Raw genomic sequence first — 27,936 nt, 5'->3', positions numbered from 1 at the left:
TCCTGTGTCTTATTCTGTGTACAATTCCTAAAGCACACTATGATTACTTCCACAAAACATAAAATTAATTATCTTGTATAAACTATGAGTGTAAACCACACACTGTTTTAAAGATCAATTTTCTGCTGCTATGACCACAGTGTTGTTTGGCAGTACAGGTATCTTTGACATTTTACTGGCCAGAGGACTATGAGTGAAGCTTATGGTAAGTATGGTCTACATAAATTACAAAAGAAATGTTAGTGCTACAACAAAATAGAAATGGAAGAAAGATTTTGGCTTGACATCCTGTCAATGATGATATCATTAGGGATGGGGCACAAGCTCCGATTAAACAAGAATATGGAAGGAAATGGGCCATGGCATTATTAAAGGAACCTGTCATTAATGTTAAGTGGTTTAGGGATACTAGAGAAAACTAACATGATTGAAATGGGTTCATGGGGACAGATGTGGAGGTTGGTGTGGGACAGAGGCTAGGAAATATTGAGACTAGGAGGAGTGCAGGATTGCAGTATGAATTGTGAGGACAATTTCCATCTAGATAATCAAAGAAGCTAGTACTGGGGGTATGGGTCCAGATGGTTGAATGGGAATTTAAACCCCAATCATCTACAATGTGAAGTAAGAGCTTAAAATGTTGCAACATCTACATCTGTGTTAAATCCATATACTTGAAAAAAGATATGAATATGTCATGAATAATGAATAGACCAAGCCTCAAACCAGAATTTCCTGCTTCTTCTGTTCATGAAAAAGAGCTCAAGAGTCTTGATCATGCACAAATTTTCGTTAATAGTGTGTTGTGGATTCTGCTTTCCTAAACCATTCTCACTAACACCACTGCATCTTCATTGGTTTCATTTAAATCATCCATTCATTTCATTTCAGCAAAAGTTGCAAATGGATTTTTAAGTTATCGGTGATTCTTGAAGGTGAATTCAGTTTATTTAGAGCATCAAAGTAATCATTAACTAAAATGATATAGGGCAGCTCTTGGAGGAATATGAATAATGGAGGTACTAAAAGTAATCATTGGTTGGAGTAGTTGAGTGTGATGCATAGTGATGCGAAAAAGTGGAATGGGAGGGAGAGACAGGATAGAGCAAAAGGGAGACTGTGGAGAAGAGGGTGTGAGCATAACATGATTGAAATGGGTTCATGGGGACAGATGTGGAGGTTGGTGTGGGACAGAGGCTAGGAGATATTGAGACTAGGAGGAGTGCAGGATTGCAGTATGAATTGTGAGGACAATTTCCATCTAGATAATCAAAGAAGCTAGTACTGGGGGTATGGGTCCAGATGACATGGAATATGAAGCAGCCTTTGATGTCAAGGATGTTATGCTTAGAAATGTGTTCTGCTCATGGTCATCGTTTGGCAGTGGCCATTCATTCAGGTAGTCTGCTGAGCTGTTAGGACTTCTTTCACAGATGTTGTGTCAGTCACCGGATAAGATATGCCTGTGATGGACCTAGAGTAGGATATATTGGGTAGGAGCATTATACTCTTCTTGCACCTGGGTTTTCTACAGGGGTATGGCCTGTGTGGCAAGGGGATGGGAGAAAGTGTGGAAAGTGTGGTATAGGTTATTGTTGTTGTGATCTTCAGTCCTGAGACTGGTTTGATGCAGCTCTCCATGCATACAGTAAAGCTGCATGCCCTCGGGAAAAATTACGGCCGTAGTTTCCCCTTGCTTTCAGCCGTTCGCAGTACCAGCACAGCAAGGCCGTTTTGGTTAGTGTTACAAGGCCAGATCAGTCAATCATCCAGACTGTTGCCCTTGCAACTACTGAAAAGACTGCTGCCCCTCTTCAGGAACCACACGTTTGTCTGGCCTCTCAACAGATAACCCTCCGTTGTGGTTGCACCTATGGTACGGCTATCTGTATCGCTGAGGCACGCAAGCCTCCCCACCAACGGCACGGTCCATGGTTCATGGGGGGGAGGGGGGTGGTATAGGTATGGATTAAGATATTTTGTGGGTTGGGTGGCTGATGAAATACCACTTTAGGAGTGATAGGAAGGATTGTGTGCAGGATATTCCTCAGTTTCAGGTATGAAAAGCTAGCAAAGGATGTGATCACATTGTTCCAATGCAGGATGATATTCAGTGACAGCGAGTGTGTTCCTTTGTAGCTGGTTCACGGTAGTGGCTGGAGGGTTAGTGGTATACGTGCATGTGGAAAAAGAAATCTGTTTTTGGCCTATGCTTGTTCCCTGGTCTGCAAACAGATTTCCCATGCCATATCCGCACATGCCCCTAAACATCTGATCATCCACAAGAACCAGCAACAAGCCCCCTCCCCGCCACAATCTCACCCCCCCCCCCCCACCAGACCCCTCCCCGCCACAATCCCCCCCCCCCCCCGCCCCAATCACCCATCTTCTCATCATCACCCAATATCACCCCAGACTACAAAAACTGAACCCTATCCTTTCCCAGTGCTACAATTACATATTATTGCACCTGAAAATGAGGAAGCCCATATCCCCAATCCATCCCAACACTTCCAAACTGGCATTCACCCATCCATCCAGTCTACGAAATTGACAAGTCCATTCCTAAACCACACCTAATTCCAACACCTCGTGACATGGGTCATACTGCTGTGGAAGATCCACATATGACACCTGTCCAATGTAACCATCTAGCACATTCCACTCTAGTGCTGTCACAGGCATATTCTATTATATCACAGGAAGGACCTCCTGTGAAATCAGTCATATCATATATCTGCTTTGCTGTAACTTCTGCACAGCATTTTATGTAGTTCTGACCATCAAATAGCTGTCAGCACTGAATGAATGGCCACTCCCAAATTGTGAGGACAAGAAGAATCAAGCACCCAGTAGCAGAACATGATACTCAAGACCATCATGCCATATGGATCCTTCCCCTTCCGTACCAGCTCCTTGAATTATGTAGATATGAGAATTGTCCTAGTAACACTTTCTTCAATCCTGCATTCCTCTTATTCTCCCACTAGGCCTGGTCCTACACCCACCTCGATCCCTGCCCCCAATAAACTCATTCTACATACACATCTTCTTCTCCAGTGCGGCTCTTCCTTTGATTTCTCCCCCAAGTCCACTTCTCCAAGGCAACGTGTATCACACACAATTCCTCTTACATGTGCTACAGATTTTATTGGTGCCACAATCTTATCTTGTCAATTTGCCACCTCTCCCTCTCAGCTGAAGCCATTGTTCCATTCAACTTTCCTTTCCACTTCCACTCCATATCCCCCACTGCTCAATCCACCTAACACTAACTCTCATCCCAGTAGAACTGCAGTGCACGTACAATGTTGCTGGTCAGGACAATATAGTCGTGCAGGAGCATATGTCTAGCAATGAAGAAGAATTTATCTGAAATCTTAGCAACATTCCCAGCCTCATTCATATGCCTGTTGAGTCAATGCCTCCAACTATACAGTCTTTACTTTTACTCCTTCCATTAATTACAAATTGAATAAGTAAAAGATCATGTAAATGTGTATTGACACCATTTAATAAACCATAAACTATTTCTTCCTGAAATACTTATGAACAGTAATACAAAAATGATGATTGTCAGATGATTACTTTCATTTGAGGTGAAGGCATGCAATGGTACACCAACAAAATGCAACAAACACAATACAGCTGAAAATTAATTTCTTTTAGTTGTGCCGACTCAGCATGTATAGCTCAATCAATATGTCACCCAATTCTCTACACACACACACACACACACACACACACACACATAAATACACACACACACTACATTTCATATATCAATTTAAGATTTTTACTCAACATTGTGTATATTGCTGTTCTCTCAACTATTAATCTGCATAATCTGAGCACTGAAGCATTTTAAAAAAATAAAATAAAATAAAAAAATAAAAAAATAAATTGGACGCAATATGTTGAAGCAATTAACTGAATTTCTTCTGCATTGCCAACTAGCCTATGAATTTCTTCTACTCAATTTCTTATCCTGTTTACATGGATTTCTTCCTCTTAATTTCTCAGATGATTTTCAATTGCTTACACTGGTGTATGAAGTACATTGTTGCAATATTGTGGAAATGTGGACGATTGTCCCCTGAGCACCTTTGTGATCACTCACTATGCCTATCTATTTTCTGATATGTGATCTGCTACAGTTTCAGATCTATTTTCTGATATGTGATCTGCTACAGTTTCAGTCACTCTTCACACTGGACAATAAGGTACCAAATATGAAAGGAATATGACAACAGTTATTCATATGCTTCATTATTCTGTTTTTACTTAATTTTTAACTATATAAATGACTCCAAAGGACTGCAGGAATATCAAGAACTGAAAGAAAGACTAACATGAAACTAATAGGAATGAAAAGGTGGTAAACAAAATTCTAAGCAGATTGTTAAGTTCGTATGGATGTATGTTGACAATGCCAAAGCAACATTGGCCAAAGAAGATATTTGAATGAGAGCATCTGGGAAACACATATGGGGAAGACATGCTCATTCTTAGAAGGACATCAAGAAAATAATGGCAAATTGCAGTTTGCTGGAGAGGAATACCATGAACAGAGTGGTTTGCAGGATGTTAAATACTATTACTAACTGATTATTGTTATCAATTAATTCTGCATTTAATAATAAAAACATAATATACATGAGAAGTTATAACCCCAAATTATATCAATGCAACAGTTTGCCATTCAAAACCTAGAGACAGCCATATTTACTTTGTTAATAGAGTCAAGGAGGAAACATTATCTTGTCATTACAGTTATAGACCATATAAAAGCCTCTGTTTCTTTTTTTATCAGGAAATATTGTTAAAGATACTGAGTCTCATGATAATAACAGAATAAATTTTCCATGTAATAATCCTGCCTGAATAACAAAAAACAAAAGTTCACTTTATCAGTTTAGAACAGGATACAGAAACCATGCTAAACCAAGTTTTGGGCTGCAGTTCACACTGATAGGATACTAGGAAAATACATTCAATCTATAAAGGAGACTGCTTACAAAACACTTGTTGACCCAGTCTAGAATATTCATTCAAATGTGGGGGCCCTATATCAAACAATGGAAACTCCAGGTAGGAATATCAACAATGTAGGGAAAGATAAGAGTGCTACTTACTGTAAAGAAGGAACATCAAGTTGCAGACACGCACAATTAAAAGACATTTACATAAAGCTTTCGGCCACAGTCTTCATCAGTAAAAGAGTGACACGCACCATTCACACACGCAAGCAAACACATCTCACACACACACGACTGCCAACTCCAGCATCTCAGGTCAGAATGCCATATCAAATAGACTAACAAAGGTTACTGAACATATCTAAAGGAGAGCAACACAAATGGTGACAAGGAGAGTGTCAGAGACATGCTGAAATACCTGAACTGACACATCCTTGAAGAGTGGTGTCAAGTATCATATAAAAGCCTAATCACAATGTTTCAAGAACCAATATTAAGGGAGGGCTCCAGAAATATTTTACAGCCCCCAATATGCTGTTCCCATAGGCACCACAAAGATAAGGAAAATTTCAGCATGCACAGACATACATAAGTAGTCATTCTTACCACACTCAATACAAACATGGAGTGGGAGAAAACTCTGATACATAGTTAATGGGAAGTTCCCTCTCATACACTTCACAGTGGTTTACAGATTACGAATGCAGATGTAATTATACTAGAAAAATTTGCAAAGTTAGTGTGATTATCTGCTTTGCAATATCCAGGATTCATCTACAGATGAGTGAAAATCCAAGCAACCAAATCCATGCAAATGTTAACTAGTCTCCTAAAGTAGGCTCATTGTGTTGTCTGGAAGAAAAAATATATCAACATATACATGGAAAATGAGCTAGCCATGAAGCACCATTGCTACGAACAACACAGAATATTGATGTATATCATGGTGTTTGAAAACAGCTTCAGCGTCGAAACAATACAGTAATGAGGAATAATAGGGCATTAGACATACAGCCAGTTGTGGAAAAATGTTGGTACTCATCAGTCCAGCACTGTCCATAGTGTACATCAAGGAGATCCCTCATATCAGGTGCACAGCCTTTTTAAAACCACACAAGGCTACAAAAAAAATCAGTTGCACATCTTCTAGGAAGTTTGGGGAGGCATGCAAATAAACTTTCTGTAGAGGTTACCATTCAATCTCTCTCTGTGGGGCCTAATGTCAAAATAATTTAAAGTTTTAGGGGTAGTCATATGAAAACCAAACACCTACCACAACAGGACAATGGCATGGTTCCATAGCCAAATTGCGTGCTCTAATCAACATAGAAACTCCAACAGTTACAATATGTTGGCAATGTAATTCCATGATTGTGTTTATAGTCTGTGCATTGCCACTAATAATAATTTCTTTTTTTTTTTTTTTTAATACACTGTGGAAAAGTAGTCTGCAGTGGCTGCCTCAAGATTGTCATTCAGATGAATGAATGAATGAATGTACTATCATTGTACAGTCAGTTCATCATAATGTTGCTGTGCACTCCCATTACATCTCAGATAACCATACACAAGGTGCATATCAGCTGCCTCTGTGTACATGGGTGCAAAGTTCTGCCAGAAAAAAATTCAGTACAGACCTAGACTGATCAGTGGAGAACAAAGAAGCAAGTGAGCACTGAACAATATTATGAGTCACTGTATCTGTTTTAGTTACAAACACAGCACACATTCCATTCATGCTGATGATACTGAGTCATTTATGGATTCTTCCATTACTTCTTGATAAAACAATTCCATATCTGAGTTTGAGTAACATCTACACTGTTCTACTGCCTTTTTGTTTATTTTTAACATATTTGGTGCACAGCATAAGTTAAGGGTGCTCAGTTTGTCAGTTTCTCAACCAAAGTCAAGATCTTATAAACACCCTCACCTGTAATGCTGTAACATTGTGTAGTTTAATTATTTACTGCACTTAATATTGTTCATCGCGTAAAGTGTAATTTCAACATTAAAAGCAAGTTTTGTGCACAACATTCTGTGCAAATAGATTGTATCTTTGCTGGTAATGTTTGGTTAGCTCAGTGTAGTGTCTCTCGCAAAGCTAGTCATTGCTTCCTGAAGATGGTCTGATAAGCCGAAAACTAGTTGGAAATAAACAAAAATCAGTAGAATAAAAAATGTGTACTTGTTAATCAAACTGAAATACTGAGAAAGGTTGTGGGAAAAAAACTGAACAAAATTGCATTATGCAGTTAAGGGAATTGTGAACTATGGATTATTCATGTCATGACATACATTTGCAGTCTATCTGATTTGTGTACAGGAGATATGTCAGAAATTTACATTACAGTTACCAAGGTCATACCCAGGACCTGAACTGGGGGGGGGGGGGGGGGGGGGCAGGTCATACTAGTCTCAGGAAACAAGGACTCAAGACAACATACAGCACTTCTTATTAAATAAAACAGTAAACCAGTGAAAAACTGCTTTTAATAAACATTTTAAATACAAGAATGCACTTGTACAATCCGAGAAAACATGCAGCATTTCTTATTAAATAAAACAGTACATTAGTGAAAAAATGCGAATATCTTCTAGGGGGGGGGGGGGGTAGGGGGCAGCTGCCCCCCACCCCCCTGCCCCTCGCTGGGGACGCCCATAACAGCTACAATAATTTATCCACTGATAAATAACAATTTAACACTAAAATGGTATTTCTCTGAACAGCCAGATATACCTAGTAGAATATGTGACAAGTTGTGCCCAGCTCAAATTACCAATTCATCTAGCATGAATTTGTCCACAGAGTTACAGAATTTCAGTATAAGTACCTCATGCAGCCTTCTTTTGAGTGGAACTAATTTCATCTGCATTAACTGTTTACTTTTTGAGTTATTATACATTTTCATTTTTGGAGAGAAGGGTGAGTCTTACTATTTTTTGGTCTTTGGGGTGAACAGGAACTTGTAAAAACCTGTTTTTGATCTACAAGAATAAGAAACAAAATTCATCTAGTTAGAAAAAAGTTTTTTTTCAGTACAAAAACTAAAGATACTGCACAAATTGTAATTTTTTATTCTACTTTGCAAATAAAAATGTTTTTACCTCTAATTTCCTTATTTTAATATTAAATATAACATTAAATAGGTGGGCTTGGTTTGTTTGTTAATACATTAACTCTAATACCATATTCTCAAACAACATCTCCTTGATTAAAAAATGACTCCTCATCTGTTACACATGTTCAATTGGCCTTTTTTTTTTTAAATTGTCTTCTAAGTAACAAATTTTACATGCTAGTCATAGTACAATCTCCTGGGATGAGAACGGTGCCCATTCTCGGTCTTCTTCTGAAGAAACGCTGGTGATTACTGTTTCTATTCACCCCACAAATTCCAAAACCACAATCCTACATGGTTAATGAAAGGGAATTGGAAGTTTGCTTACCAAGTACTTAAATTTTAAAAATGCAGTTTAGATTGGTACTTGCAAATAAATTGAAGTAAACAAAAAAAATTAAAACCATATGGTCAGTTGTGAAGGAAGTGTCTGGTCAGCAGCACAAGGTCGATGATATAAAGTCAGTTCCAGTAAAAATATTTCTGTTACTGATAAATCAGATATATGTACAGTATTTAACAATCATTTTCTGAGCATTGCTGGTGAATTAAATAAAAATTTAGTTTCTACAGGAAATCATATAACTTTCTTGGCAAATGCCTTTCCGAGATTGATGTCTGTAATACTCCTCTGTGATACAGACAAGAGGGAAACTGAGTTATTAAGTAAATCACTGAAGACTAGGGACTCTCATGGTTAAGATGGAGTGTCTATCAGAATATTAAAGTACTGTGCTGCACATGTTAGCCCTGTATTTAGCCATATTTGCAATTTTTCCTTTAGGAATGGTCAGTTTCCTGAGCGATTAAAGTACTCAATAGTAAAGCTGCTTTATAGAAAGGGAGAAAGGGATAATGTAGATAATTTTAAGACCTATTTCTATGCCATCAGTGCTTGCAAAAGTTATTGAAAAGGCTATGTATGTAAGGATAATTGATCATTTTATATCACACGATTTGCTATCAAATGTACAGTTCGGCTTTAGAAGTCGTTTAACAACTGAAAATGCTATATTCTCTTTTCTCTGTGAGGTTACTGGATGGGTTAAACAAAAGGTTTCGAACGCTTGGCATATTTTTTGATTTAACTAAGGCATTTGATTGTGTTGATCACAAAAGATTGCTCCAGAAGTTGGACCATTACGGAATACAGGGAGCAGCTCACAGTTGGTTCACGTCTTACCTTAGCAACAGGCAGAAAAGGTCATTATTAACAATGTTGATAACAGCTGTGATGTGGGGTCTGAGTGGGGTACTAGCTTGGTAGTAAAGGACGTTGTGTGCAACATTGGCTCGGTTTCAAATAGTGCAGTACATGACCTCAGTTCATGGCTTGTAGAAAATAAACTAACGCTAAATCACAGTAAGACTCAGTTTTTACAGTTTCTAACACACAATTCAACAAAACCTGACGTTTTAATTTCACAGAATGGAAATATGCTAAGTGAAACTGAACAGTTCAAATTTCTAGGTGTTCAGATAGATAGTAAGCTGTCGTGGAAAGCCCACGTTGAGGATCTTGTTCAAAGACTTAATATTGCCATTTTTACTGTTCGAACGTTATCAGAAGTGAGTGATCATTTGACACGAAAATTAGTCTACTTTGGTTATTTCATTCACTATTGTTGTATGGTATTATATTTTGGGGTAACTCTTCCCATTCTAAAAGGATATTTTTGGCTCAGAAACAGGCGGTTCGAGCAATAAGTGGAGTGAGTTCATGAACCTCTTGTCAACCTCTGTTCATGAGTCTGGGTATTTTGACATTGGCCTCTCAATACGTATATTCCTTATTGTCGTTTCTTGTCACCAATATTAGTTTATTCCGAAGAATAAGCAGCTTTCACTCAGTTAATACTCGGCAGAAATCAAACCTACATTTGGATCGGACTTCCTTAACTCTTGTGCAAAAAGGTGTGCAGTATACTGCTGCATCCATTTTCAATAAGCTGCCACTCAAATTCAAAAATCTTAGCAGTAATCCACGCACTTTCAAATCGAAACTGAAGTGTTTCCTCATGGGTCACTCCTATTCTTTCGAGGAGTTCCTTGAAAAATTAAGCTGATTTTTATTGTATTGCTGATAGTGTTTACTTAAACTTATGGACTGGCTTTTTTAAGGCTCATGGACATTTATTTTTATATGTTATTGCGTTTATGTTGTAATTTCCTGTACTGACACATTCCATGACCTTGGAGATTTGCTCCTCTGGAACTTGACAAGTAAATAAAAATAAAATTCAGTATCACATCCAATGTTTGTCATAGAGTGAACAAAATGTCAACTTAGAGGGTAGCCAACTTAGAAATTCATAATTCCCCTGTTAGATTGGTTCACTATCAACCTAGACAAACACATCCTTAAATGATATTCCCATTTCTCTTCTGACACAATAGCATGGAACTTGTTTTGGAAGTTTTGTTTCTAATTGCCTCATTTTATGGTAACACTTTGATTCTGACACTACACTTTTTAAAGTTTTTGTGTGTCTTTAACTGGCCGTACTTTTTCAACTGTATTCCATCTCTTGTGACCTCAATTCTGAACCGTGTACTAAACTGATTATATATTGTTGTTCTAGAATAATACTGGATTGTGCAATGTTGTATGTATTTTAATTAATATAACTATATGGTGTACAGTGCTGTAGCCTTGAGCACAATTACTCTGAGCTCAAATTGTACTTTTTTGATGTTTTATACATTGTAGATAGTGTGGGGCACTTGACAGCAAACTGTCAACTCAAGACTACATCCATGCCACAGAGACTGCTGATGCAACCCAGTCACACTACTTACTGATGTGGTGCAGACCACTGGCCCATTTGGTGGACTGCATGGCGGAATAGCTCTAACTGCTATACAGCTAGACGCAAACATAACAGAAACTAACTAGAACACATGACAGGAGAGAAAGCTGTATGCTCAGTGCAGTCTTACTTGAACAATAAGAAACAGATGATGAAGGTAAATAATTGACAGTCAGATTCCCTTCCAGTTACAAAGGGTAGCACAGGGATCTACTCTAGAATATTTTCTGTTTATAAATTATATTAATGATTTATCCATAGTTGTACCATATGCATTCTGCTGATGACATGACACTCACTACATATGATTCCAACCTTGAAAATGTGTAACACAGTATGGTGGTAGTGATGAAGAGAGTTGTACAAGTCGGTTAGGGGAAAATGTGCCACAGAAAACTGACAACTTACTGCCTTTTGTGTCTCATAAGAGGATCAGCATAACCTCTCTGCTGATGGCCAAGCTGGAAACTCCCTTGGTTTGTTTTGTTGCAAGATAAGAAATAGCACATGTTTTGTTACCTGCATTCTTCGTTTCATGTTGGTGGCAGTCAATCCAGGTTTGATATCTGGTGATGATCACCTTGCTCTATGCACTACACTACAGAAGAATAGTGACAACTGCATGTTATTTTCACACATAAACACTGTTTCAAACTGGAGCACATCATTCACAATATGGTGTACTGAACCATGACTAATGTTTCCAATTGCTACCATGTGAACCTGCATGGTTTTTCATTATGATTGCTTTAACAGCTATAGTTTCTCCAGTTGTCACAATATGATTGCACCAGATCCAGATAAGGAGCACTAGACACAGACGTTACACCACTTGCAAACTTCTGACTCCATGAGTAGACTTAATGAAGTGACAACATGCATCACTTTACTGAATGTTCGTTCTGTACACATAGTGAATTTCAATATGTTTACCTTTACTACACAGACTGAAGTTCATTCCTGGTGCACGTAGCTGTTTGTGTGGCTATCTTTACATTGTTCTGTGCCAGTGTTTGTGTGTTTGAATTCTGATGCAACCTAATGAACATAATGCACCCTGTTAACAATAATTTTACAAGTTACAGGCTATTGGCACCTTTCCCGCTTATTTCTTACCCAGTTACAGTTTTCATTTGACTTATTTATATTTTCTCATATCTTATTTTCAGTCTTAACTCGTGAAGAAAGATGTTTTTAGAACAGAAACTTAACTTTGTTGTATACTTCAGTTTCTTTGAATGTTAAGGTGAGTCTCAATTTCATTGTGTGTAATCTTTCATCCACCTATCACATCTTCCAACAGGTTTATTATATTTCCTTTCATTTATTAGTAATATTATATTTGCTAATGCCATTGGTTTTCAAGATACAAGGAAAACGTAAAAAACATCACCTTCACAAGTACCCCCACACTCACCCCCACCAGACAAGATTTTTAGTATGTTGTTAAGGCACTCCCTCCTATCACTGTGCTAAAATTTGTGACTACATGAATTGTTTCCCATATTCGATATTTTCCAGTCTTCTTTTCATTAATGTTATACAGTCACGCATGTAAGGGGGGTGGACCTCCAGGCTTAAGGCCCCCCCCCCCCCCCCCGAAATGGGAAATTATAAACATGTTTTTATTAGACACCAGCACACAATATCATAACGCTATGGGTAGAAAACAATAGTTAACCGCACCCCTGCTTTAGTACATTTGAAGAAGCGGGTTGTATGCTGTTACAATATGCCAAAAACAGATTGTTTCCAAACGAATCTCTGCAAAAAAGAGAATCGACGATAAATGGTGGGTTGTATGTTGTGACTGGTTAATAGTAAATAGAGTTTGTTAAAGATTATTTATTTAAGCAACATGTACCATTATATAGTAACATAACATGTTTCCATTTTCTTTTAGTACAGCAACACACTTCAGTTTCATAAATGCAAAGGTTATGAGCTCAGTCTCAGCATATTACAGTACCAACAAATGAAAGTTAATGAATACACAAACAATGTGCATTACAGAGGTGGAGGACACTGCTGGACCATGTACTGACCAGGCACTGTTCCGGTTTGTTTCGTATACGTTTCTTTGTGTTACCAGTGAGTTGTTGTTGTTGTTGTTGTGGTCTTCAGTCCTGAGAGTGGTTTGATGCAGCTCTCCATGCTACTCTATCCTGTGCAAGCTTCTTCATCTCCCAGTACCTACTGCAACCTACATCCTTCTGAATCTGCTTAGTGTATTCATCTCTTGGTCTCCCTCTACGATTTTTACCCTCCAAGCTGCCCTCCAATACTAAATTGGTGATCCCCTGATGCCTCAGAACATGTCCTACCAACCGGTCCCGTCTTCTGGTCAAGTTGTCCCACAAACTTCTCTTCTCCCCAATCCTATTCAGTACTTCCTCATTAGTTATGTGATCTACCCATCTAATCTTCAGCATTCTTCTTTAGCACCACATTTCGAAAGCTTCTATTCTCTTCTTGTCCAAACTATTTATCGTCCATGTTTCACTTCCATACATGGCTACACTCCATACAAATACTTTCAGAAATGACTTCCTGACACTTAAATCTATACTCGATGCTAACAAATTTCTCTTCTTCAGAAACGCTTTCCTTGCCATTGCCAGTCTACATTTTATATCCTCTCTACTTCGACCATCATCAGTTATTTTGCTCCCCAAATAGCAAAACTCCTTTACTACTTTAATTGTCTCATTTCCTAATCTAATTCCCTCAGCATCACCCGACTTAATTCGACTACATTCCATTATCCTCGTTTTGCTTTTGTTGATGTTCATCTTATATCCTCCTTTCAAGACACTGTCTATTCCATTCAACTGCTCTTCCAAGTCCTTTGCTGTCTCTGACAGAATTACAATGTCATCAGCGAACCTCAAAGTTTTTATTTCTTCTCCATGGATTTTAATACCTACTCCGAATTTTTCTTTTGTTTCCTTTACTGCTTGCTCAATATACAGATTGAATAACATCGGGGAGAGGCTACAACCCTGTCTTACTCCCTTCCCAACCACTGCTTCCCTTTCGTGTCCCTCGACTCTTATAACTGCCATCTGGTTTCTGTACAAATTGTAAATAGCCTTTCGCTCCCTGTATTTTACCCCTGCCATCTTTAGAATTTGAAAGAGAGTATTCCAGTCAACATTGTCAAAAGCTTTCTCTAAGTCTACAAATGCTAGAAACGTAGGTTTGCCTTTCCTTAATCTTTCTTCTAAGATAAGTCGTAAGGTCAGTATTGCCTCACGTGTTCCAGTGTTTCTACGGAATCCAAACTGATCTTCCCCGAGGTTGGCTTCTATTAGTTTTTCCATTTGTCTGTAAAGAATTCATGTTAGTATTTTGCAGCTGTGACTTATTAAACTGATAGTTCGGTAATTTTCACATGTCAACACCTGCTTTCTTTGGGATTGGAATTATTATATTCTTCTTGAAGTCTGAGGGTATTTCGCCTGTTTGATACATCTTTCTCACCAGATGGTAGAGTTTTGTCAGGACTGGCTCTCCCAAGGCCGTCAGTAGTTCCAATGGAATGTTGTCTACTCCGGGGGCCTTGTTTCGACTCAGGTCTTTCAGTGCTCTGTCAAACTCTTCACGCAGTATTGTATCTCCCATTTCATCTTCATCTACATCCTCTTCCATTTCCATAATATTGTCCTCAAGTACATCGCCCTTGTATAGACCCTCTATATACTCCTTCCACCTTTCTGCTTTCCCTTCCTTGCTTAGAACTGGGTTTCCATCTGAGCTCTTGATATTCATACAAATCGTTCTCTTATCTCCAAAGGTCTCTTTAATTTTCCTGTAGGCAGTATCTATCTTACCCCTAGTGAGATAAGCCTCTACATCCTTACATTCGTCCTCTAGCCATCCCTGCTTAGCCATTTTGCACTTCCTGTCATCTCATTTTTGAGACGTTTGTATTCCTTTTTGCCTGCTTCATTTACTGCATTTTTATATTTTCTCCTTTCATCAATTAAATTCAATATTTCTTCTGTTACCCAAGGATTTCTACTAGACCTCGTCTTTTTACCTACTTGATCCTCTGCTGCCTTCACTACTTCATCCCTCAAAGCTACCCATTCTTCTTCTACTGTATTTCTTTCCCCCATTCCTGTCACTTGTTCCCTTATGCTCTCCCTGAAACTCTGTACAACCTCTGGTTCTTTCAGTTTATCCAGGTCCCATCTCATTAAATTCCTACCTTTTTGCAGTTTCTTCAGTTTTAATCTACAGGTCATAACCAACAGAGTGTGGTCAGAGTCCACATCTGCCCCTGGAAATGTCTTACAATTTAAAACCTGGTTCCTAAATCTCTGTCTTACCATTATATAATCTATCTGATACCTTTTAGTATCTCCAGGGTTCTTCCATGTATACAACCTTCTTTCATGATTCTTAAACCAAGTGAGTAAATTGTTGAAATGACAGTGTTGTGAAAACCACTGCTATGAAGCTAGTACAGTGAAATCTTTATTTTGAGAGCTAACACAATGCATTGTGAAACAAAAAGTGGGAACATTTTAAATACTTCTCCAAAACACCATGACTAGAAGAAACTCTGTCCTCTGATGCCGGGAAAATGGATGATCCATCACATATTCTGCCGCTGTAATCAAACAACAGAAGCAATTCACACTCAACTTTGTTGGGTCCTGAAGCAAAATCAACATCTTTCATTGACACATCAAGCTCTGACAATCCACCACCAGGCTGTAAGTGATTGTTTTCAATTAAATAACAAAAGTTTATTACCATATGAAGCAACAACATTTCCAAAATCTTTTTGCACCCAACGCAATTTACAAATTTCTCCTCAGTTTGCAAAGTGGCCAATATCATAAGTTCTACCTAAGTTTGATGAAGAAATATTTTTGGTTGGTATATTCTCCCAAAGAGGACGGTGCCTTCTGTAAGTACAGTGAGTTTTTCGCTAAGACAAGTTCAGGTTAAGGTATTCATCAAAATGTTAGAGCCCTGGTAACTTCCAAGTTTTCGAACAGCATGCTCTTGAATATTTCAACATTCGTGCGAGCAATGCTTACCATAACGCTGCTGTAATCAATGGTGACAATTTTGTTCACATGACAAGGGAGAAGATAATAAAGCATTACCTGGACCAAGGCTTGGTGTAGCAGGTGGCTTAGGGGGACAGGGGGTCTTCAGGCCCATTGAAACTGACAACCAAGATGACAAGAACATGGGTAACTTTCGAGTCATTCTAAACTGTCACACAAAAGGTGACAAAAACCTATGAATAAGTTTGTAAGGATCTGGTGAACACACCAAGTACATTAGTGCCCCATTCCTAAATCAGATCATCAGTTGCATTAATAACCAACTCGTGGGAATATGACGTCAAAGGTTTCACGGTTCCTGCCAAGAAACTGCTGACATTGCTGGAATAGTGTAACTCTCTCTTTGTTCCCATTATAATTCCCCAGATCTCGAGATTTGTGAAGATTTTCTGCAAATCGCTCCAGTGTTTTATGTGACTGGCAAAGGACTTGCTGGATCTATAATTGAAAATTTGGTAAAATACGGTCTTGATGTTTCATTTTTACAAGGTCAAAGCTATGATGGTGCTGCATCCATCTCGAGAAAAGCTTGTACAGCTCATGCGTTCATATAACAGGACTACCCTCTAGCTGCACATTCTGACTGGATGGATTCAAGGATGGAAAAAAATCACAATGCCAAAAAATAATTAACGTACAATAGTGAAATTTCTGGAATACATTTGTCTAGGTAACATATTTAAGTGATTAACATTGCAAGATCACAGACCAACATAAGCGCAAGATGAGCCATTGCATATGTGAAATGCTAGTCATTAATAACCAGTGTAACTGCCACAGATAGATCTGGTGATGAAGCAGGCCAAGGCAAAATGTCGACTCCAAGTAGAGCATGCTGGATTATAACAGCAGTATGTGGGTGAGCTCTATGCTGTTGGAAAACACCCCCTGGAATGCTGTTTAAAAATGGCAACACAACAGGTCAAATCAACAGACTGACATAAAAATTTGCAGTCAGGGTGCATGAGATAACCACGAGAGTGCTCCTGCTCTCATACAAAATTGCACCCCAGACCATAACTCCAGCTGCACGTCCAGTGTGTCTAGTGCACTGACAGGTTGCTTGCAGGGCCACAACTGGCCCCATTCTAACCAACACACACCCATCACTGGCATTGAGGCAAAACCAGCCTTCATCAAAAAATACAACAGGCCTCCACCCAGCCCTCCAATGAACTCTTGCTTGACACCTCTGAAGTCGCAAATGGTGGTGGTTTGGGGTCAGTGGTATGCATGCCACAAGGCATCTGACTCGGGGCTATCCTTGAAGCAACCGATTTGTGACAGTTCATTGTGTCACTGTGGCATCAACTGCTGCTCAGATTGCAGCTGCAGAAGCAGTATGACGTGCCAGAGCCCCACGCTGAACACAACGGTCATCTCTCTTGGTAGTGCCATGTGGCTGCACGGAGCCCAGTCTTCTTCTGACCGTACATTCTCGTGACCACTGCTGCTAGCAGACATGTACAGTGACTACATTCCTCGCAAGTCTGTCTGCAATATCACAAACATCCAATTTCTTGTAACCTGTTACACGAGCCGTTTCAAACTCAGTGAGATGTCAATAATGGCATCTTCGTCACCTTAAAGGCATATGCCAATAACATCAACTCACCATGTCCAACCTCAAAGATAACTAACAATCACGAACTTTACAGTGTGTATTTAAAGCGAAACTGAGTTGCATCCTCATAATGGCCTACTAACGCCACTGGCGCGAAACTGGAATAGACACTGTTTTCAGATGTAGAAACATGCTTACCAACTTTTGTTTATGTCACGCAGCTCCTCTTGGTGTTACGATTTTTTTTTTTACATCAGTGTATACTGTTGTGTTGTTTGATTCAAGAATTTGATAACAAGAGCACATACCTTGATGCCATGATTTGTTAGCAACCATCACTAAGGGAGATTTTGTCGTCTTTTTCGTAATTCTTTCTGAACTGTTTGTGATGGGTGAAACCATCTGCTGTCAACTTCAGCACCGAGGTATAGATTTTGCAGAATTAATCAACATTGCAACGGATTTCAAAAGGAAACTGCTGGCAATTAGAGAAAATGTTGATGATACTTTCAGTTGGTTTTTCTTAGTATTTGAGGAATTAGCTTCGGCCAATGGAGTTGAAATCAAGCCACCACGCATTTCTACCGAGCAAGCACATTGTGCAATTCAGCATACCGATGATGATGTTGAGGGTTACTGCAAAGTGTCTGTGTTCATACCCTTTCTGGATGCCTTCATTAGTTCACTGCAGGATTGCTTCTTACCATGTTGTGAGATTTTTTACAGCTTTAATTGTCTTCTACCATGAAAAACTGAAGACACGGGTATCAATGATGAAGACAAAGCTCCATTCATTTTATGCCTCTGGTGCATTGGTCGCTGATTTAACAACGAGAATGGCTGAGTTGAAACTGTTTCATCAACATCTGAGTCAACTGGAGCAGTTGCTTCAAAACACAATGGAAGCTTTGTTTGTCCGCGATCGTCAGATTTATCCTAATGTGTTTCGATTTCTACAGCTCTTAGTTATTTAGTCAGTGATGATGATTACAAATGAGCACAATTTTTCTACCCTCATAAGAATGAAGATATACCTAATGAGACTCATCTTAATGGGCTAGCAATGATGACAATTCATTGAAAAGAAAGGACTGATGTCTAAACTGTGATAAGTGATATGTCAAAATAAAGAGACTGCCTCCTTTCTTCTGCAATTTAAATTTCTGGTAAATGGTTTAGTCATTTGTTCTACTTATGTGTATTGAAGTATCAGACAAAAGCAGATTTTATAGATTTCAAGATAAATTAATGCGAGCCTAGACTATAAAAATAGGCAGTAATAGAATTGGCACATAAAATACTCTTAGCAACTGGCTTATGATTTATTAAAATTATTCAAACTTCAAAATCCCATAAAATTGATTTCATGGTGTAACTGATAACTTCAGTACAGTGTTTTACACAATGTCATTAGTGTAGCAATTAAACAAGTGTAAACCAATGTCACTTTTTATTTTCATAATTTTGGACATTAAATTAGCATTGATCAATAAAGTTAATTTTCAATTTGAGCTATTGTAAAATGACAGGCACAGCCGCCACTGTCCCCCCCCCCCCCCCCCCACAAAAAAAAAAAAATCCAGCGAGCTTGGTGCCCCAAGCAACATCACTTTACTCTACAAGGCTTTGCTCCAAGTGGTGGCTTATTACTTTTCGGTCTTAAACCAGCCATGCCTGTGAGACTAATGAAAGAAGAAAGACTTGTAAACGTTCCGTAAAAACTAATTAGTTTTACAATTCCATCTGAACTTAAAACTTAAGGGCACAGTTGTTTCGTAGTAGGAAGGCCTGATAAACAAAACTATTTAACTGTTAATTTTACACTGTTAACATTCACAAAATTGCAAGATAAATTTTGCCCAAATGTTAATTTTACAAATGATTGAGCAGGCTGCATAATATTCCACTCAATGAAGACCAAAAATGATGGAATATTGGAAATCACTCTTGTAGTCACAAATTTTATTACAGTGGTAGGAGGGAGGGCCATGAACAACATACTAAAAATCCTGACTGGTGAAGTCAGATGCATTTTGGTGGGTGTATGTTTAAAGGTCACTTATTTACATTTTTCTTGAATAACTCGAAAACAGTAGCCTCTGGCGAAATGTGTCCCAGTACAAAATTAAACTTCACTAAATTTCATACAAAAAGGGTTCTACTCATTGTTCCCCCCTTAGGACTATTAATTTGTGCAAGGAGAGCAGAAGAACACTGAAAATCTCGCGTAACATGCATGCGCTTTAACTTAGGTGGTGGTTTTTGTAGACCAATTAAAGGTAGTTTCTTGACTTGATAGGCCACAAGTGTCCTGCATAAAACCAAGGGTGTCCACACAACAGTTTGTAGAAGGGGGGTCTACACCTGGAGCTATGGAATATTTTTAATACTTTGGAAGATGAATAGCGACTTGTAAGAAGCCATAAAAAGTTCCAGTTCTGACACTGTTAAAAATCTGCATAATACTAACTTTTAAGCCATTTTCTTGAAAGAAAAACACCTGACTACAGTATATATTTTCCTTCCCCTGAGAGTTTAGGGGTGGGAGGTGGAGGGATGGGCTACGGTGTCCGCCTAGCTCCTGGGTATGGGCATCCTTCTATCAAACTGTTTGTCTCAACTTCCTCTTTACCACTGTAGTTCCAATCAGGGGTGCGATGACCTTAACAGTTGATAATGGGCAACTACATCAAACAGAGCAAATAGAGGAGCTCTTGGAATGAGAAGATATTTGGTGAATGGACTGCCCTGACCATTCCCCGACTTAAATCCCACCGAGCACCGTAAGATGCATTAGGGAGGCATATTGTTGCACATCCACATGCACCATCAACCAACCAGCAGCTGTCAACTATGCTGGTGAAGGAATCGAACACTCTACCACAAGAACTTCTCACCAACCTTGGGGCAAGCTTGAGATTATGTTGCAGATCATGCATTGCCATCTGTGGTGATCAAACACCCTATTAAGAACCATGTCAAACCTTTTGTAATGTTCAGGGGACTATCATGAAACGTGATGACTTACTGTAATTGTGTTTACTGTCTTTCAATAAAAGTAGCATTTCTGTTCATCTCATTGCGTATTTCTTCGTTGCCTTCTGTAACAATTGTTTCTATGTATGGTCCATGTTTCATCAAGCTATGTTACCTGGCAGTTACACATCACGCAAAAGTTACTTCCATCCTCAAGTTTCGCACAAAGAACATCATCGTTCCAAGTCATATCAATGCATTTGATTGTCAGAGAGTGCCTCTGACTGTGTCAAATGTGAACTGCTATTACAGAAAGTGGCATCATTATACCACTAACTAATGTTTGATAGTTGACATCCCAAATGAACTACTTCACTGTCATACAAGACCACAGTCCAGACATACATTTTTAGAAACTTTACCCTATCAAATGGTTACTTACTTTAAAAGGTTGAGATCCATTTATTTTTATTAAATTTAAATTTTGCTTCCACTTTCCTTACTCCCAACAGTCAGGAATAGTCAGGAGTGAATTCTCTATGTTTGAAGATGATACAATCATTTTGGCTGGATATTTGTCAACCACAGGAAACAATAACCCCCAATCCAGCTCGTCAATTGATTTACTGTCAATCTTCAAACAATGCCACCACAATAAACTTCGCTTACTACCACGCTAGCCATAAATACCCAATAGAATTTACAATGACAGCCAATACCCAGTAGTTAAAGGGAGAATAAATGATCACATTCCTGGGACTTTACTCACTGTTGTGATCTTCGGTCTGAAGACTGATTTGCTGCAGCTTTTCATCCTGCTCCACTCTGCACACACTTCTACATCACTGCATAACTATTTCAAAATATATCCACTTGAACCTGCTGACTATAGCCAAGCATTTGTCTCCCTCTACAATTTTTATTCACCACACTTCCCTCCATAGGCAAACTGACAATTCCTTGGTGCCTCCTGTAAATTGACCTTTCTTTTAGTCAAAAATGCCATAATGATCTTTTCTCCCCAATCATTTCGGTATCTCCTATCTAATCTTCAACTGTACGACTTTTCAAAAGCTTCTGTTTTCTCACTCTCTATGCTGCTTATCATCCATGTTTCATTTTCATATATGGCTTCACTTCAGACAAATACTTTCAGAAAAGTCTCTCTAAATTTAAATTCATATTTCATGTTACCAAATTTCTCTTTTTCATAAATACATTTCTTCCTGTTGCCAGTCTGTGTTTCATATCCTCTCTACTGCTACTGTCCTCAGTTATCTCGCTGCCCAAAAGCAAAACTCTTCAACTTTTGGTGTTGCATTTCCTAATCTAATTGCCTTGTCAGCACGTGGCTTAATTTTATTACAACCCATTCCTCTTGTTTTACTTTTATTGATCCTCATCTCATGTTCAAGACATAAACCATTCTGTCAACTGATCTTGTTGTTTTGACAGAATGAACAGGTCATTGGAAAACCTTTTAGTTTTTGTTTCTCCTTCTTGTGCTTTAATTCTCACTCCAAATTTCTCTTTAGTTTGCTTTATTTCTATTTATTTGTTTATTTATTCAACCATATAATGCATTACAATGCATAAGAAATTTAGAGACATTACTTTTCAGCATGCCCTCGAAGAACAGATTACATCATAATAAATGGATGACATTTCACAGTGTGTTAAGTTCTTCTTCACAGCTTATAGCTTACTTCCTTATGTTTACTTTTACATATGTTGATATTGTTTATCAAAACTGAATGGCAGTTACTTTTATTTTCTAGCTTTTGTGTGCATCATACATTTGGATTTACCTTCCAATAATTCATTTTAGGAATAAAATGGGTTTTTCTCCAGTATTTCTCTAACTGTGTGCTTAAAGGCATTAATATTCTTTATTTGGCTGATACTGTTTGGAAGCCACTAAACAGTTGTGGCACTATAATATGTAATGTTCTAAGTCACTTATGTAATGCATCATTAACTCAGGGTGTTTTCCCAGAAAGATTGGCATATGCCGCTGTTAGGTCTCTCTGTGAAAAGGGTGATTCCACAGATGGCAATAACTACATCATTTACGTATTTTTCTGGAATTTTTGAGAAAATAATGTACTCCAGGGTTGTCACCAACCTGTGTATTAATGGGGTACTTCGTCAATCACAATTTGGATTTCACTCTACTGACACAGCTATTTATACATTTACTGGGCATATAATGAGACTTCTAAAATGACAAAATATCACCAAATGGGATCTTCTGTGACTTTTCAAAGGCACCTGATTGTTTCTATCATAATCTATTAAGGAAGTTAAGTTTTTACAGTACACGCTAGTATAGTTCCTACTTAAGAAACAGTGATACAAGAGGGATGCCACATCATCTGCATGGGGCGAAATTACAGTAGAAGTCAATCATAGGTCCACTACTGTTTTTGCTTTATGTTAATGCTCTCCCATTTTATTTGAACCAGGAGGCAGAATTAGTCCGGTTTTCAGAAGGTACAAGCACTGTGTTGAAGCCGAGCAAAGAAGTATATACAGACAAAATAGTAAATGATGTTTTGTGATAGTTACTGAATGGTTTCACATATGTGGGCTAGCTCTAAACTTAGAAGAAATGCAGTTCATCCATTTTTGTTTTGTAAAAATGTCTCACACCTGTTAACACTTTGCCATCCGGCGACACCACAGTAGTGTCGTGCGCAAAATAGAGGCCAACGGCACCACAGTGGTGTCGTGCGTGAGCATAGTATCGCGCAATGGCCGGTGACTGCACTTTAGTAACTTTTTTCATTCTGTTGGTGTTTTGTTTCGCCAACTAGGTTTTTGTTTTTGTAAGTACTTGTGCACTTTCATCATGGCAGACGAAAGAGACGATACTATTATTTACGATGAATGCGCGGACGTCTTGTCTGACGTTCCGGACGACTTGGCCGACTGGGAAGAAGACATTAAATATCAAAAAAATGAAAGTGAAGCAGAATCGTCGAAAGATAGTTAAATACGTCCAAGAAGAATTCGGCGAACGCTACGGTTGCCAACTGATTCGGATGAATCAGACAAAGAAGACAGCCTATGATTTACTGAGGACCAATAATAAATTTTAATGATCTCCGGGTCCACACATATTTCCCAAAGATACACAGAGCGTCGTTGATATCGTAGAATTACATATTGAGAACGATCTATTTGAATATATCAGCGACGAAACCAACAAGTATTACAGTCAAAATTGCAATAGAAGGAAACTGGATTTTAAAAATGCCAAATTTGTCAACGTTACGGGACCCGAACTTAGAAAATGGTTTGGGCTTGCTATCCTTACGCGAATTGTAAAAAAAAAAAAAAAAAAAAAAAAAAAAAACCTAGGATCGATGATTACTGGTCAACGAATCCGTTGATACACACACCGATATTTCGCAAAACGATGTCCCGCAACCGATTCAGACATACATTATCATTTTCACATTTTTCCGACAACAACAATAAACCGGATAATGCTGACCGGCTTTTCAAAGTGCAATTCATAACCTGATTATTTTTCCAAAAAGTCAAAACATCTCAAATGATGAAGGAATGGTACCGTGGCGTGGACAGTTAAGTTTTAAAGTTTACAGTCCATCGAAAATTACGAAATATGGCATACTCATTCGGATGCTGTGTGATTAGAGTACGGGATACATTTCCTCATTCAAGATATATTCCGGTGCTGGGCAACCTTTAGCAAAAACAGTGATGGAACTATTGACAACTTCTTATGGAAAGTGGCATCACCTCTGCATGGATAATTATTATAACAGTGTAGAACTTGCAGAGAAGTTACTTGAAAAGAAAATTCGAGTTTGTTGAACGATTTCCGGAAAAATTAAAGCAGGCGAAAGTCAATGTGTTTGGAGCTTGTCCCAGGTGAAAAGCGGACGGCGACAAGCCAAGTAATACGAATTAGCGCTGCCGGCGCCAAGCGAATAAATTTGTACGAGACGTGCGGGTGGCAAAGTGTTAATACAATATCCCAACAGGAAATAATAAATAGAGCAGAAAACTGTAAGTTCCTAGGTGTACATATTGATGGAAAACTGAACTGGAAAAAACATAAAATAGAAGTGCTAAAATGTTTAGGTTCAACTACTTTTGCCATAAGAATAATTGACAACTTTGGTGATATAGAAGTCAATAAGTTAGCATATCCATTGATATCTTATGGAATAATATTCTGGGGTATATCTTAAGGGATAATATTCTGGGATAACTCCTCACTTGATTAAAAAACATTCATTGCAAAAAAAAAAAGTACTCAGAATTACATGTGGAGTTCACACATCGTAAGGTATTGTATCTCATGAAGTAGCTGGGAATATTAATCATAGCCTCACAGTACATTTATTCACTAACAAAATTAGCTATCAGCAATCTATCTAAGTCTGAGAGTAATAGAAATATTCACAAGTCCAAGACTAGATGGAAAAATAATCTGCATTAACCTTTAATTAACTTTGGTGCACAAAGGGTGAGCTAGGCAGCTGGAGATCTTTGATAATCTACCCACAGAAATAAAAGTCTGGCAAATAAAAAGTGTTTTCGAATGTAGATTAAAGATGTTTCTCCTTTACACCTCTTATTATACCATGAGGAATTTTTTAGTATAAATAATTAGTCATTCTTAAAGAAAAAAAGAACTGTGAATGGCCAACATTTAGCCACATTTATATTAATTTTTTTGTTGTATGTAAGTGTTCTGTGTTTGTTCAGTTGGCATGTTCCACATCATAATGTGTATCATGAATCTGACCTATGGAACAAGTTACTAATTAAGGTAAATTAAACTACAGATGTAGCTCTTCATATTTCTCACACTGGCTCATGTCTTTCTGTGTGATAGGCTACAACACTATCTCAGTTCATTCTCAACTACTGCCTAGCTTGTATGTCTTCCAACTCCTAAACATAGCCTGGTTTTTCTATATACAAGTTGTAATATATCTCTTGCTCCCTGTATTTTATCCCTCCTACCTTCAATTTTTCAAAGGGCGTATCGCAGTCAACACTGGCAAATCTTTTCCTTAATCTTTAAATGCAATAAATGAGGTTTTGTCTTTCTTCAAGCTATCTTCGAGCAAAGTTGTAAGGTCAGTATTGGCTCGTATGTCATTACATTTCCCTCAAACCACACTGTTCTCCTCTGAGGTTTGCTTCTACTATTCTTTCTGTTCTTCTGTAATTCATTTGTGTCACTGTTTTCCAACTATGACATTAAAATAATGGTTTGATAATATTCACACCTGTCAAGCACCAGCTTGCTTTCGAACTGGGATTATGACACTCATCTTGAAGGCCGAAGATATTTCGTCTGTTTATATATCTTGCACCCCAGGTGGAATTTTAGTAACTCCACCAAATGTGCAAACAAAATATATGGACATATCAATATGTGTAACACTGCTCATGTCCAGCGGAGACCCTGCAGTGCAAGCACTGCCGATATTGCTGGCAGATCACACGAATTTCCATGTGGCAGCAGTTGCTGTATATGACTCGCTTCTACCAGTGATCTCCAGCCACCACAGGTGTTTACTGGAGTCCATTTAAATCTTTGTGCTTAGTACTTCGACTTGTGAACATGTGGTTCCCACTTTGTTTAGTATTATACTTAGTGAATGTATGCATAGCGACTACGTACTTTATTCATACATCAAGAACTATCTCATACTAATTTCTGTCTTGGCCCATATGAATTTCCACCAAGAACTGTTTTTTGTCATCAACTAATGGACAGTTTTCATTTGTTGCTACAGAAGTTTGAGTTCAGTGAATGCCATTGACCCTAAATTGAAGATTAAAATATTGGCAATGAGGAGGTTGCAGTTTTGGTCCACGAAGCACTGCTTTGGATGTTAAATTTCTTGAACTGTAGTAACAGCAGCTAAACCACAACCATGAATTGCTCAGGCTTTTCATTAAATCAACGTGGAATCAGTCACAGGCATTGCCAGCCATCCCAGCATTCTGGCCATTTAACAAGGCTCAAGAGCACTGGGAAGGACATCAAAAATGCCTCCTGGTGCGCTGTTTCAAGACAAATGGTATCAAATGAATAAATCACCAACAGGCATTTTTGCTGTCGAGGACTCCATGGTTATAATACGTAATTCGAAAGTTAGCCCATTTATCCAAACCATCTACATTGCCATTGTCTGAAATACTTTATTATTTGATCATTTTGTCAATGTACTGCAGGTGGTAGCAGTAAGACTAGTATCCTTACAATGCTCTAAGTCCAGTGCCAGTTACATATTCTGGATTGTGAGTTTGCAGTGGTTGAGTCAAAAATATAAATTCACTTGAGAGCATGGTAGATAATAAACAGAAAGTTTAATATGTGATGTAGTGATTCACTTAGACCCTGATAAGATGTCCACGCCCAAACCTTAAGACAGTCCAATCCCTTCCATCCTGAAATACTGGAAATGATATGTGAACTTGATGCAAATGGTGCAACAAACTTTCTCAGCAGACCTTTACACTGCACATGTGGCTTAGAGCAGTTGTGATATAATGCAGTAAATTCCCATCATAGACTCTCCATTGATAAAAAAGTTCCACTCAGCAGCAGCCACCTGGCCATGTTTTCAGCAGTCTCAGGCTAGTACCAGGTGCCGTTCATGGCAACATGATGATACACTTTGTTCCCAAGTTACCAGGATTATTTTTCCTTGCACCCCAGATGGTCCATATTATGAGGGTGCATGTTATAAGTATTTATGTAGAGGTAATTCTGCAGAATGCTTTTAGCTTGGCAGGAACTAGGCATCAACCACATCTGATTCAGACTAATAACATTTCAGACGGTAATCGCATGTAGTTTCTGTGTCAAATTTTGTTACATGCAACAGTGCAAGACATTCCAGTGACAGCGTATCTCAAATGTTGCCATTTTTGGTTGAGGTGGCTCCTATGGTTAGGAACATTTTTTGGCTTTGACATATATTCCACCTTTGGATTTTCATTGGCAACGGCCTTGCCACAGTGGATACACCGGTTCCCGTGAGATCACCGAAGTTAAGCGCTGTCGGGCGTGGCCGGCGCTTGGATGGGTCACCATCCCGCCGCCACGTGCTGTTGCCATTTTTCGGGGTGCACTCAGCCTCGTGATGCCAATTGAGGAGCTACTCGACCGAATAGTAGCGGCTCCGGTCAAAGAAAACCGTCTTAACGACCGGGAGAGCGGTGTGCTGACCCCATGCCCCTCCTATCCGCATCCTCACCTGAGGATGATACGGCGGTCGGATGGTCCCGATGGGCCGCTTGCGGCCTGTAGACGGAGTTAGTTTAGTTTAGTTAGTTTTGGATTTTCATTAAATCATGAAGTGGACTCTACTGGCTCGTTGGTACGCTGCACCACAACAG

The 27,936-nt window shown here is 38.6% G+C and overlaps 1 protein-coding gene across 3 annotated transcripts in view; it reads right to left on the bottom strand.

Annotated features, from left to right (window-relative positions):
* The window catches only part of LOC126253211 (beta-1,4-glucuronyltransferase 1-like), a 49,886-nt gene that overhangs the window by 14,492 nt on the left and 7,458 nt on the right, over nt 1-27,936 (bottom strand). Inside the window, exon 1 of one of the 3 annotated variants that reach the window (XM_049954390.1) lies at nt 7,814-7,966. The exons of the other annotated variants lie outside the window; for them this stretch is intronic. Coding sequence (XP_049810347.1) covers nt 7,814-7,891 — 78 coding nt within the window. The 5' untranslated portion in view covers nt 7,892-7,966. Of the gene's footprint in view, nt 1-7,813; nt 7,967-27,936 lie in introns of those variants that run through there. 3 annotated transcript variants of the gene reach the window in all.

Source organism: Schistocerca nitens, chromosome 4, assembly GCF_023898315.1.
Source record: "Schistocerca nitens isolate TAMUIC-IGC-003100 chromosome 4, iqSchNite1.1, whole genome shotgun sequence".
Taxonomy (NCBI): Eukaryota; Metazoa; Arthropoda; class Insecta; order Orthoptera; family Acrididae; genus Schistocerca; species Schistocerca nitens.
The sequence above is the reverse complement of the archived record's forward strand: the minus strand, read 5'-3'. Positions and strand labels throughout refer to the sequence as shown.